We start from the raw sequence: 13718 nt of genomic DNA, 5'->3' as shown, positions 1-13718 counted from the left end.
CTGTAGAAACATTTGGCATCAATTATTAAAAAAAAAATTATAATTCTGCTAGCTTTTCAAATAAACCTTTTCATTTTATCTTTCGGAACAACATTATTTCAAATCATCCAAAATTTACAAGTTCTCCTAATTCTACTGATAAAGTACAACACAACTCAAGTAAGGATTTCCTCAAGAAATATTTTTGATTTTGAGATAACTTCTAAGATCTCCTGTAATCTTATGCACGTCATTGGTATACCAAGATGGCTCATAAGTTAGCAGGCGAATGAACACTTGTAAGGCTGCAGTATATATAGTGAGCTGAATGGAAATGCTTTGCAAGATAGCCTCCTCATTTGCTATCTAGCTTTCGCTAAAATCAGCATCTATGACATCTCCATTACCATCAGAACTGGCTCCAGTGGATTCAGTCGAATCAGCGGGTGTTCCTGCTGTAGGACCTGCCCCAGCCGCTCCTGGTTGACTGTACAAAGATTGCCCCATCTGCATTACTTCCTGGTTTACTGCAGCTATGGCATCCTTAATCTTCTGAGTAATGCCACCTTCCATAGCATCCTTAAGGTCTTTTAGTTTGATCTCAACCTTCTCCTTTACTGCTGCGGGAATTTTTTCTCCCAACTCCTTCAGCTGCTTCTCGGTTTGATACACTACAGAATCAGCTTGGTTTTTGGTGTCAATTGCATCTCTCTTCTCCTTATCCTCTTGTGCGAACTTCTCCGCCTCTTGAACCATCTTTTCCACCTGCAATAATCATTAATTCACATTAATATCATTCCAAACAGCTTTGCTGCTTAAAACCATATTTATAGTTCTAACCAATTATTTTTAGGTCAGGTCATTTTCCAGCAACTCTATTTTCAAATGTAAATCAAATATATGTCTATTTCAACACAAATAAGGACTTTTGCCTCTGTACAAAAAAAGTGATGAAATAATTAGAGGAAGTGACTCAAAAACATACCTCATCTTTAGGCAAAGTGCTAGCACCAGTTATAGTAATGTCCTGTTTCTTTCCAGTTCCTTTGTCAACAGCGGTGACAGAAAGAATTCCATTGGCATCAATGTCGAACTTAACTTCGATTTGGGGTACCCCACGCGGAGCTGGAGGTATCCCATCTAGTCGAAAGCTTCCAAGTGATTTGTTATCCCTCACAAACTCTCTTTCTCCTTGAAGTACATTAATCTCTACACTTGTCTGCCCATCTGCAGCAGTTGAGAATACTTCTGATTTGGAAGTAGGCAGTGTCGTGTTTCTTGGAATGATCTTTGTCATAACACCACCAAGTGTCTCCAACCCCAAAGACAATGGTGTTACTTCCAATAAAACTATGTCACTTACATCTCCAGCCAACACACCAGCCTGAAATTATTGACCGCCATTTGGGAAGGAAGAGTTAAACCACAACCTACACCAAAGACTCGTAAATTCAATACTGAATGAAAAACTACTTACCTGAACAGCAGCACCAAGGGCTACTACTTCATCAGGGTTGACAGTGCAATTTGGGTCTTTACTTGTCATCTTTTTCACAACATCCTGTACAGCTGGTATCCTTGTTGATCCACCAACAAGGATAACTTCGTCTATGTCTTTAATCGATAGTTGTGCGTCCTTTAAAGCAGTTTCGACGGGTGTCTTCAATCTGCATAATTTAAAGCAGCCTGTTAGTAATCAAAGCAAAGTGACACAAGTTGAGCAAATAATTACTTTAGTTTTCTGAACATTATACCTGTCGAGCAAGTCTGAACATAACTCTTCGAACTTTGCTCTTGTGAGGGTTGTGTCAATATGTTTTGGGCCGTCTTGTGTTGCAGTAATGAAAGGTAAGCTGTCAAAACACACCATTGATGATCTTAGTATAATCTGAAATGATTTCTAAAGGCACAACCTGTGTAAAAGTATGATACACTTATAATACTTGCCTAATGCTTGTCTGAGTTAAGGTCGAAAGCTCAATCTTTGCCTTCTCAGCAGCCTCAGTTAGGCGCTGAAGAGCTTGTCTGTCATTCCGAAGATCAATACCCTCATTCTTCTTGAAAGTTTCTGCTAGCCAATCTACCATTCTCTGCAGCAGCAATTACAAACAACTGTATCATTTCACTGCACAAGATCAAAGAACTAATTAAAGCTAACACATCAATAGGCGCCGATTCCTTGTTTCCTACCTTATCAAAGTCATCGCCTCCCAAATGAGTGTCACCTGATGTTGATAACACCTCGAAAACTCCATCTCCAACCTCAAGAACTGCAAAAGGTAGAAAGAGTTGCAATGTAAGACAATCTGATGTACTGCATCAAATTTACTGCAGAAGGCTGATAAATGCATAGAATTTCTCACAATCGGAGTCATTTGCTTTGAGAAACTTACCCGAAACATCAAAAGTACCACCTCCAAGATCAAAAACCAAAATCGTCTCATTATTCTTCTTCTCAAATCCATATGCTAATGAAGCAGCAGTAGGTTCATTGATAATCCTCAGAACATCTAAACCAGCAATTCTACCAGCATCCTTAGTAGCAGTCCTCTGAGAATCATTGAAATAAGCCGGTACAGTGATCACCGCCTTGTTAACACTATCATTCAAGAACCTTGATGCATCCTCCACAAGCTTCCTCAACACCTGCATTATTTTTCTCACATACACAGCATCTCATTCAGTAATTTAATTTCAAAACAATGCAACTAATACGAAAAAACCGAAAAATGAATCAGTAGTACCTGAGCAGAGATTTCCTCAGGAGAAAACAGCTTGCCAATAGCAGGACACTCAAGCTTAACATTCCCATTATCATCCTTGACAACTTTATAAGAAACTTGCTTAGACTCCTCATCAACCTCTCCCATCTTCCTCCCTACAAACCTTTTAACCGAAAAGAACGTGTTCTCCGGGTTAACCACCGCCTGTCGCTTTGCAATCTGACCCACGAGGCGATCCCCACCCTTGGTGTAAGCCACCACAGAAGGCGTGGTGCGCTGCCCTTCAACATTAGTTATGATTGTTGGTTGTCCTCCTTCCATAGCTGCCACTGCGGAGTTTGTCGTCCCTAAGTCAATCCCCACCACCTTCTCACACACCACTCGTAAACCACCGGACCTTCTAGATTGTCCTGGAATATTCCCATTTCTTCTCTTGGAGCTAACAAGTACTGAAACTCTGTTGTTCCTGAGTTTTTGTCCTAGGAAACTACTGTTGTTTTTGTTGCTGGTTTTTCCTAGGATGTTGATTTGTGCTGCTGCTGAGGTTGTTGCCATGATTATTGTACCAAGTTTCAGAAAATCTGAAAAACAGAGAATTTATCAAGTTTTTTTGATTTTTTTTTTTTTGAATTTTTTTTTTAATGGGTTAGGTGAGAGAGATAAAGATGATCAAGTTATAAAAAGGAAGTTTTGGAGGGAGAGTATTCTAGAAGGCTCTTTTGATCTCCACCGTTGGATTGGGTGGGATTGAGATGCAAGAGTTTGGTGATCGTTGGATTTGGATTTTTTAATATTATAAAATTTGTGGGTTTAATTTTCTAGTAAAGTCCAGGACTTTCTGTAAGATGGAAATGTGGTTTGTAAATGAATGTATGATGAGTTTCTGATGTTGACTGTTGATGGATGAGTCAAGAGTGTTTGTGAGTGATTAGAAGTTGGATTTTGCCATTTTGGATAAAGGAAATTGAAGGGGAAGCACCTAGAATTGGATTTTGGCTGTTTTTGGTATTGTGTCATGGGTTGCGGCCCTTTTCGGCCTTTTTCTCGAGTCGATTTTATGATTATGTGTTCAATTGATAAAACTAACTCATATTTCCGTAACTAATATATCCGTAACTAATATAGACCCAAATTGAATTAATAGGATCATCATTCCAATTATGGTCCAAGAAAATTGACCAAAACTTATTTTAATAACCCATTTGCTAACACTCCGTAACAAACATGGAGATGAAATTGAATTGAGATTACATTGATTCACACCCTTTTTTCTTTTTAGTTTGTTTATAACGTGTTTTCCTACTAAGAAATAAGAATCTTTATACTACGTAGCCACGTAGGTAGAGGTGGATAATTGAAAGCTTTCAGGTGGCTTGGAGAAAAATGAAATTCATTTACCTTTTCCTTTTTAATTTACTGTACCCAAAAAAAAAAAATATGTGATTGAAACAAACTTTCAAGTACGTATTATATATGTTCAAACAAAATAATAATAATAATAATAACGTACATGCAATTACTTGGTACCCTGTATGATACAACTTCAATACGGTACATATATTCATATAATGTTCATATCTTGCACTACACAATCATCTTCCACATTATGATAAAGAGATACTCTAACATAAAAAATAAAAAAAGCACAATTCAAATCATCTGAAAAAAGTCTTAGGCCTTGTTTGGTAAAGAGATTTTTGAAAAGCTTTTAGCTTATTGAGCATTATAAGAGGTTTCACCATCTTAATTAAAAAGTTAATTTGGATGTTTGATAAATACTTATTAAAAGAGCTTTTTAAACTCAAAAAATCTTGTATAAAAAACTTTTCAAGTTAGCTTATTAAAAATTAACTTTTTGACTATAAAATACACTAAACAACTAATAATTGTTCATCTAGTTAAATCAGCTAATATAACCTGTATTAACTTTATTTATATTTATATTTTATACAAAGTATATACAATTTTGTCACATTAGGCATTGCTAATTTGGTATGTGGAGTATGAAGTATGTACCCATGCCTCCATGCACATCCACTAGTACAAAATCTAAACCTCAACTCTAAGGTATACCAAGTGTTAGGCTACACTTCTCCCACCTGTCATTTCCATGTTCTATGCCCTCTTCACTACCACTTATGCCTAATCTCATTTTTCTCCTCTTTTTTTTTTTCCTTTTTTTTTTTTACACTCTTTCACATTCCATTAACAAACCCAACAATCCAACATTTGAGACACCAAAATTCTCCAAAAAAAAAAATTCATGCTCTAATTAATTCTAGATACAGAAACTGTATATGTCACATAAAAAGTGTACATATATAATATCATTACAAATACATAGATTATGATGGCTAATTTACAAGCTAACCATCAAATACTCAACATTTCCAGAACACTCTCAATTTCTGGTGAATCCAAGTCATTTAAACCAGTTGTAATTACAAAATCATTAGTACTAATACATAAAAATAAATGTATTATTAGAGGTGGGTTATTAAAAGTAGCATGTATTAGTAGTAGTGATAACAGCAACAGCAGTGCTCTGGTACAGCAGCGTCCACCTAGTACAGATGAAGAACTGGGGATGATGATTGATCAGACGGCTGATATTGAAATCAGAAAAAATGAAGGGTTTGATGAAAGTAAAGAGATTGATTATTTGGTGAAAGAATATGGTTGGAAAGTGAGGAGGATGAAAGAGGATAAGACTGAAATGAAGATGGTTGCTCAAGTTCAAGCTGAAGCTTTTCATGTTCCTTCTCTTTTCTTTGATGATTGGTTCTTTAGTTTCTTTCAGGTACCCTTCTTTAATTTTTATTTTAATTTTAATTTAATTTTGCGATTATAACTTACACGTGAAAACTAATGGGTTTGTATGTGGTGAGACTCTCCTCCAACGTGCACATGTCACGTGGGTTTGTCTATACTGTATAACTAAAAATCACACGTTGTTCAATGTTATTGATCATTTAGGGAATTCGGTTTTTAAAAAGTATTATACGTAGCTTTAGTGGGAAATGTAAAATGTGACGTTTTGTTATGACATTGCATTGTTTAGGAGTTGTATGATAACCATAATTTAAAATTTGATTAATTAGTCAAACTTATTAATCAATGATTAATAACAGGGTAAATTGGCGTATAATATGATGAAATGATGTTAATGTATATAGTTATTCATCCTGTCAGGCTGAAGTTCTTGCTGGACTTAATTATAGATTACGCAACTCTCCTCCGGACAGGTAATTTCTTCATCCTAATACAAACAACTAAAGAATTGAATCATTGCTTAGTCTAGATGCAGTTGGAAATTAATTGTGGATGCATTCAGCATACAATTTTGGTAACTTAACTAAGTTTCTTTGCAGTTGCACAATCAAACAGCTAATCACAATCGTCATGCATAAAATTGTAGAGGTTACAACTTACGAGTATATGTTTCTAGGTAACATAGTGACATCAATTCAGGAAAAAAAAAATAAAATTGTAATGATAAACCATTTATACTTCCCTTGAACTATTGTTATACGTTATCTGAAACTCCAAAAGCACATGGTCTCAAGTGCACCTAATAATTTATAATTTTTATGTCACTAGGCCTATTTTTGGATTCACGAGCTATGTAAAAAGAGGGGAGGGGGGGGGGGGGGGCGGGTGGATTTTGACACTTATCTTTCTTTTCTCACAAGGCGTTCTGTAACATTCAAACCAAAACCAATGATCGAACTTTTGGTGTAGTGCTTGAGGCTGATGCTACAGGATCAAACCAAAACCCATGGTCACGCCTAGTCTCATAGCCTCACTTGTAAACAAAACCAGGCCGCCTGATAGGTTGGATACACAGGCTATAAGGCCTTCCCTTAAACACTGAACCACAGGGGCCACAGCGACACCCTGACCGCAGTGTTTGTCCTGAGAGTTCTTGTTGGACATGTAACTGCTAGTTGTATATGAATATATTTCTTATTTTAATGATAAGAAAATAAAAACAGGTATGCATGTCTGGTGGCAGAGCCCGCAAAGGAGTATGATAGGGATACTTCGATGAATTCTCAGGCAGAACAAGTTCAACAGCAACTTGTAGGTGTAGTTGATGTCACTGTATTAAGAGACAACGACGTGATGCAACACCTCCAAGGAGCTCCAGAGTATCTCTATGTTTCAGGAATTGCCGTTTCCAATAACTTCAGGTTTTTGTCTTACACTTCTATGTTTGTTTTAAAACACCTTGAATTGAGCTTCATCTCTCAGTGACACTCCTAACTATGAACAATACAGTACACGAAAGTAATATATTCTTAATTACAGAAGCACCGAAATCCCTGTGTTAAAAAGCTAATTAAATCTTGTTGACAACTGCTCAAGGGCCAATTTTAGATATGTAATCATAACTATTTGATTTAAGCAAATGTTTAACCTGTTAAGTATCAGACACTTATATGAGTACAGAGTTACTAACAGGTTTATAGCATATATATATTTTCAGGAGGCAGAAAGTAGCAACTGCTCTGCTGAAAGCCTGTGAGGTAACAGCAGTGTTATGGGGGCATGAATATCTTGTGCTAAGAGCATATGAGGATGATTGGGGTGCTCGTTCGTTGTACACCAATGCTGGATATAGACTGGTGTCCACAGACCCTATTTGGGTTACTTGGATTGGGAGAAAACGTCGAATTCTCATGATCAAAAGATGCTGCTAGTGTTCGTAATTGTTCTTCTCCCTGTAAGTACATCAGCACATGCACAGCCTTATACACAATGCTTAAATTAATTAAAAGGGTCTAGTAATCTTTACTACTTGTACTTAAATTAAAGGCCCTTTGCTTGAATTTTGTAGGGATGCCTTGTTGATTGAAGGATGATGGACTTTGGGTAAAGAAGATAAGCAATGTTCTTTATTTATTTGGAGATGCTCAAGATCATGTTATGTGAACAACATGACCTCCTTTACCCAAATTTTCTTGGAGCAAAGTATTACCCAAATCGGCCAAATGGAAATTGCAATTACATGTATACTCCTATTTCCAATGTTAAATCCCATCCTTCAAAAACTACTTGGCTTATTATGATGTACATTTAATAAACACTTTCTTCATACCTTCTTAATCTACACAGTTGACTTTCACGCTTATTAATGCAAAAACTTGCTATTTTCAAGATATTACGTGATTATGTATTTTCTTATATAATATGGTCAAGGTGGCAAATATGAACTGTGCAAATGTATTTAGTATGTAGATACACAAAGATTGGAGACAATATAGGTATTAGTTAGTCTTTTCAATATAGGCCGAAGAAAGTGTTACTTGTATTTATCTTTTTTATTTTTTAAAACTCTTCATTTTTTTTGGGAAGGTTAATAGTAATCCTACCTTTGTATGAAAAATCTTTTAAATCGAAGAAATAAGGCCTCGAGCCTAGCAATGATAGTACACTCATGTACTCACTGTTTCTTGAACAATCACAAAAACAGATTATTGAGACTTTATTTTTACAGCTGCTTATACACAAAATAGTCAAGATAACAAATCATGATCTACAATCATTCGGTTCTACTTTTGATCATGTTCTTAAAAGTAATCTAAAAAATATAGTTTAACACTTTTACAGATTAAGAGACTATATCAGATTAATATGCAAAAAATCTGAAAGCAATTATAAGAAAAACATAGAGAGAGCAAAACCCGGAGCTTTGACATAGCTTTCTTTCAACAAACACATGCAAACAACCCAGAATCACACATGTAATTAGCAAAGAACATCAGATGATCTGCTACAACTAATTACAAGATTAGCTATAATATCTGCTTTATAATCATCACACTCATTTGCATTTTATTCTTTGTAATGGCCGACGACTTCCACACGTGCTACAAATATTTCCTACTATGGTCCCAACCTCAACATGCCTCTTCCCTCCTTAGCTTGATGGTTAACTTAAGATTACTTGTGAGTTGTGACGACTTTTTTTTTTTTTTCCGAACATTCAAAAATGCTACTCGTACTTATTTCTTACTCCGTACTAAGATAAATAGTAGTCCTCTGTTCATATTGAATTATACTCGTGACTTATTAATGTAAAATTTTAACTAGTTTAGTGATAGTTTTTGTTCTCTGTATTTAACTGCGGTAATTTTGAAGATTTTTTTTTTTTTTTTTGACATAAGTAATTTTGAAGATTAAGGCCGCTAATCAATTATGAAAATGATTATAAAAAAAAAAAAAAAAAAAAAAAGAAATTGAAATAGTAAAAAGATTGTATAGCCAACATATTTATGGGTTGTCAAGCAAGCATGCGCTAAATTGATACAATAATCTCTAATTTACTATGATTACTTGCGTCCATTCAACTTTACATTTTTTTTTTTTACTTTTGCATATGATTTTGATTCCTTTACAAGAAGCATCACGATGACTCCATTTGATTATTGCATGCTTTCATGTTATAAAAGTTTCACACCAATAGGACAAAGGAAGGTTCTTTTTTATTATCTTATCAACTTAGCGTAAAGACTAGAAAAATAATAAGTCATATATATATTTTTTAAGAGGGTTTTGGGTGAGACCGTTTCACGAAATTTCTAAGACTCGAGACATTACTTGACCCCGGCCCGGTTAGTTACAAGAGTTAAGAATCAAGCCGAGCTACCTCAATTTTAAATTCAACCTGTCAAGAGCTCAAGACTAAGTTTGAAAAAATGCATAATCGAGTTTCATTTAATTTTTCTCTTATGAAATTGAATAGCAGATGTCAATTATATATCAAATTAAATAGTATCTAAGAGGTGATAGTCAAACCATATATCAAATCTCATCTATATCATCTGCCGAGTGTAACTCTATTTAAAAAACATATGACCTTTCAAAAAAAAAAAAAAAAAAAAACACGACTGAAGTTAATTAAGGCCGCCCATAGTCGAAAGGCGCATAGACGCTAAGGTATGGTGCATTGGTGCAACAACTGGTCCCCTAAGGTAGGAAGGGTGTAACGCTGTAAAAATAGAAGAAGATTGAAGCGTGGATTGCGGAGGGCCAACAGCCCACATGAATGAAATTGGGTTGGCGACTTGAAGAAAAAAATAAAGCTCACTTAAAAAAGGCGGGAATCACCCAAATTCGGCGCATGGTGGTTAGTACATAAGAGATACTTAAACATTTATGATTAGCCACACTACTTTCTTCCTTAAACATGATGCTAATCATCATTATCCATTTCACTTTTATAAACCCAATACTATCACTTTCCTTTTCTCTTTACTAAAAATAATCTTCTTCCAAAGTAAACGTCTTAATTTGCATCTATCAAGTATTTTGTATATGTTATTTACCTCGGCTATGTTTTTGGAGGATCAATTAATTTTTTGTTATACATTTTTCTCTGCCATATGTCTTAAAATTAACATCAAATGGTTTTTTTTTTTTTAGGAAATATCAACTGGGGGTTTAGTTACAATGATTTGCACTTCAATAACTTTTTGATAAAGTATATAAATCGATCCAGGGGTTGAGGGGTTCAACCATCAGGGTTCACTTTTTGGTTGAGTTAGCCCTTTTAACTAAAATTATTTATTTTAAAAAAAATTACTTTCACATTAGTTTTACAAAAGACACATTAAAATAAATCAATGTATGTAAATCCAATATGTTTTAAAATTTTGTGACACCTCTAAATAATGGATTTGCATGATATAAGCAATGATTGATTTGGATTCATTTCGGCTCAAAGTTTTTTTAATTAACTCCCTTAAGGAGTGGAGAAAACATTTGTAAATTTAGAGATTAGAATAAAGTTAAATGCAACAAAATCAATGGAGATGCTTTGCGCCGTCTTGTTAAGTTAGTTAATCAAGGCCTATAAAGCTGAAATTTTAAACAACTAATTAACAAAGCAAATGAAAGGGCAATATAAATGGTTCTAATCTTATAGTAGTGTTTTAATTCATTAATTAGCTTATCTTTGCTTGATATTAGAATAAGTTATCTAGCTAGCTAGTATCAGTTAATTGCTCCATCATAATTACTACTGTATATTATAAGTCTAAATAAGAACAATCATTTAGCTATTAGAAGATTTAGAGTAGCTAATCATATTGTCATAAGAGCCAAAATCGAATTTCTAAATATATGGACCGTGTACATATACTAGAATTGTATGTACAAAGTATAACTGTATGATGATGTTACATATTAAAAATGTTAGTTGTTAGAAATATAAATGCATGTTGACTTTGCTAAGATAGTTACATTCCAACTTTATGTTACTTATCTAGTCTATGCTGTCAAGTTTAATAGTATGAATCAATAATTTGTGATGTCAAACTCAATTAGGTATAATAAAATAAGTTCAGATAAACAATACACACTCTAAAATTATATTTAACTAAAATATATTAGTAAGACAATTAATAAGGAATGAAGAAAGCATCTAATAGAGGTGTCAATTCGGATGATCGGATCGGGTCTAGTGAGGTCCAGGTCCGATTGAGTCGGATCGGATTAATTTTTAAAGTTGAGTCATATTGAATTAATGTGCCCATACGAGTCTAAATCTGAATTGGATATTTTTCGTATCAACTTCAAATTAAGTCGGGTCGGATATGATTTTGACACCTTTACTCCGTAATAGAGCATTAAAGTCATAGTGGAACCTACACTTAGGGGTTGTTTGGCAATTGGCTTTTTGCCTAGCTTTTGGCTTTTAAGTTTGGTCAAACAGCCAAAAAATATGTTTGATAGTTGGCTTTTTTGTTGGCTTTTAAGCTAGCTTTTCCGCCAAAAGCTAATAAGAGTAGCTTTTTTTATTGGCTTTTGGCTTGTTGGTCCACTTTATCACTAATAAACAGCTAACAATCATTAATAATTTTACCAAACACTTTTGAAAACAGTCAGCTTAACACAATAACTTAAAAAGCCAACTCATACAGCTAATACTTCCAGCTAGTCAAACAAGCCAACAACCAACCGTCGATTGCCAAACAACCCCTTAATATCTACTACGGAGTACAAAATAAGGATGTGCACTTTATGCAAGCAATGTAGAAAAGAGTGGCAAAAAAACAATCAATTAAATTTGATTTTTCAACATCTCACTTCTCACAACTCACAACTTCACAAGTGATCATTTTCATGGAGTTATATAAACCCCTCTCAACAAACCTCTTTTTGTCACTCCAAAAACCCTCCAAATTCCCAATTTCTCATCATCCCCTTATTCTCACAAACCCAGAAAAACCCACCAATTTCACAACAATTCCCCAAATTTAAAACCATAATTTATCAAATATGGGTAAAACTAAAAGCAACCATAGCAACCTTAAAAATGCAATCATAGCATTCTTAGCCCCTCTTCCTTCCATTTTCTTCTACATGTATTTCCTCAACCATTACTCTGATTCTGAGCATTCTCTCTCCTCCCTTTGGTCATGGTGCTACCAACACCCTTTTCTCCTTGCCAATGTCTTCTTCTTCTTCAACATCAATGTCATGTTCTGGGCTATTGGTCATCTCCAATCCAGCCACTGGGTATGATCACAACTTCTTCCCTTTTGAATTTTAGTAGTTATTTTGAAAGAATTGTTGAACTTTGATTCTGGGGTTTGTTTATATTATGTTATTTGTGAGTATAAGATGTTTAAGGGTGTGAAATTTGGTTAAATTATACAAATTTTAGGGAAATGTACTTGTTTTTTGAATTTTTTTGTGGGGTTTGATTTTGGGTGCAGATGATTGATCCATATTGGACAGTGATTCCATTGCTGCTAGCTTACTACTATGCAATTCACCCAATAGCAACTTATAATATGTGGAGGTCCAGAATTGTTATAATGTTGACATTTCTATGGAGTTTAAGGCTTTCTCATAACTATTTTCGCCGCGAAAATTGGCAATGGGGTGCTAGGGAGGACTGGCGTTTCACTGATATGCGCCAACAGTATGGCAAAAATTGGTGGTGGGTCTCCTTTTTTGCCATCTATTTTGCCCAGCAGGTATATTTCTTACTTTTCCATGTATTTTTTGATTTACTTTTAAGATGTTTATACAAAGATTAAGTTGTTCTGATGCAAAAATATGTATGTTCAAGTTGATCCTATGATTCGAGGCCGAATTTTACGTGATTCTATTTCAGTTGTATGATCTTAAGGAAAATGTGCAAGTATGATTTTGTTGTTAAATGCAGTAGATTTGAAAGCAATGTATGCTTCTTTAGAAGAGTTAAGGTTCAGCTCTCTTTATAGGGACCTATAGGAGACTAAGACCAAGAAATTTCTATATGTATTACAGATTTTTTTGATGGGATTAACCTTGCCCTACTACACCATACACACTGTTGAAGCACCATGGAGCATTTGGGATATTGTAGCCATTGCTGTGTGCTTGGCTGGTATAGTTGTTGCTTACTATGCTGACACTCAGCTCCACGAGTTTTCCACCAAAAATGCGGAGTTGAAGGCTTCTGGGAAGCCGATCTTACCCACTTTGGAGGATGGCTTGTGGAAGTACTCGCGGCATCCAAACTACTTTGGGGAGCAGCTGTGGTGGTGGGGACTTGGTATCTTTGCATGGAGCCTTGGACAAGGGTGGATATTCGTAGGAGCCTTTGTTAATACCTTGTGCTTAGCTTATGTGACTGCTCTGGTTGAGGAGAGAATGCTTAAGCAACCCTTCAGAGCTGAAGCATACCGACAATACCAAAAGACCACCTCAGTTTGGATCCCATGGTTCAAGTCATCATCCCTTGAAGAGACAAAAGATAAGACCAATTAGTATCCTTATTGGATTCCCTCGAAGTTTCACTTTGTAATTGTGTGTTCCTATCCCTCTTTGGCTCTTTCTGAGTTATATAATGATTCATGAATGTTGCTTATTTGATAAAAAGAGTTCCTTAGCTTGTGTGTTTTTTTAAGGTTTTTTCCTTAGATTTTTCCTCCTGTCTTACCAATCTAATGTATGCAATTGTATAGATCAATTGAGTTTTCTTCGTATCTCGATTTGTCCATTAAGTGCTGAACAAAA

General features: G+C 35.0%; 3 protein-coding genes across 4 annotated transcripts; 2 read left to right on the top strand and 1 right to left on the bottom strand.

The window, feature by feature from the left end:
- Window positions 1-53: 53 nt before the first annotated feature.
- LOC145639712 (stromal 70 kDa heat shock-related protein, chloroplastic-like) lies at window positions 54-3586 on the bottom strand. The gene is made up of 8 exons (XM_081691034.1): window positions 2724-3586; window positions 2373-2625; window positions 2170-2249; window positions 1927-2069; window positions 1734-1832; window positions 1457-1646; window positions 965-1363; window positions 54-744 (listed from the first exon to the last, which is right to left on the bottom strand). The coding sequence occupies exons 1-8, from the start codon at window positions 3255-3257 to the stop codon at window positions 346-348; spliced, it is 2097 nt and encodes a 698-aa protein (XP_081547160.1). The 5' UTR covers window positions 3258-3586; the 3' UTR covers window positions 54-345.
- Window positions 3587-4865: 1279 nt separating this feature from the next.
- On the top strand, window positions 4866-7912 carry LOC145638663 (GCN5-related N-acetyltransferase 10, chloroplastic-like). Of its 2 annotated transcripts, XM_081689654.1 has the most exons (5): window positions 4870-5502; window positions 5895-5947; window positions 6698-6895; window positions 7192-7428; window positions 7543-7912. In XM_081689654.1, the coding sequence occupies exons 1-4, from the start codon at window positions 5050-5052 to the stop codon at window positions 7403-7405; spliced, it is 918 nt and encodes a 305-aa protein (XP_081545780.1). In that variant the 5' UTR covers window positions 4870-5049; the 3' UTR covers window positions 7406-7428; window positions 7543-7912. The 2 variants fall into 2 exon arrangements, with proteins under 2 accessions (XP_081545781.1, XP_081545780.1); XM_081689655.1 differs by lacking the exon at window positions 7543-7912 and having other exon boundaries at window positions 4866-5502; window positions 7175-7311.
- Window positions 7913-11861: 3949 nt separating this feature from the next.
- On the top strand, window positions 11862-13709 carry LOC145638662 (uncharacterized protein C594.04c-like). The gene is made up of 3 exons (XM_081689653.1): window positions 11862-12227; window positions 12428-12691; window positions 12987-13709. Exons 1-3 carry the CDS (start codon window positions 11988-11990, stop codon window positions 13467-13469), a joined length of 987 nt encoding a protein of 328 aa, XP_081545779.1. The 5' UTR covers window positions 11862-11987; the 3' UTR covers window positions 13470-13709.
- The last annotated feature ends 9 nt before the right edge of the window (window positions 13710-13718 follow it).

Source organism: Chenopodium album, chromosome 7 (genome assembly GCF_948465745.1).
Source record: "Chenopodium album chromosome 7, dcCheAlbu1.1, whole genome shotgun sequence".
NCBI lineage: Eukaryota > Viridiplantae > Streptophyta > Magnoliopsida > Caryophyllales > Amaranthaceae > Chenopodium > Chenopodium album.
Note: the sequence above shows the minus strand (reverse complement) of the source record. Positions and strands in the feature narration are given on the sequence as shown.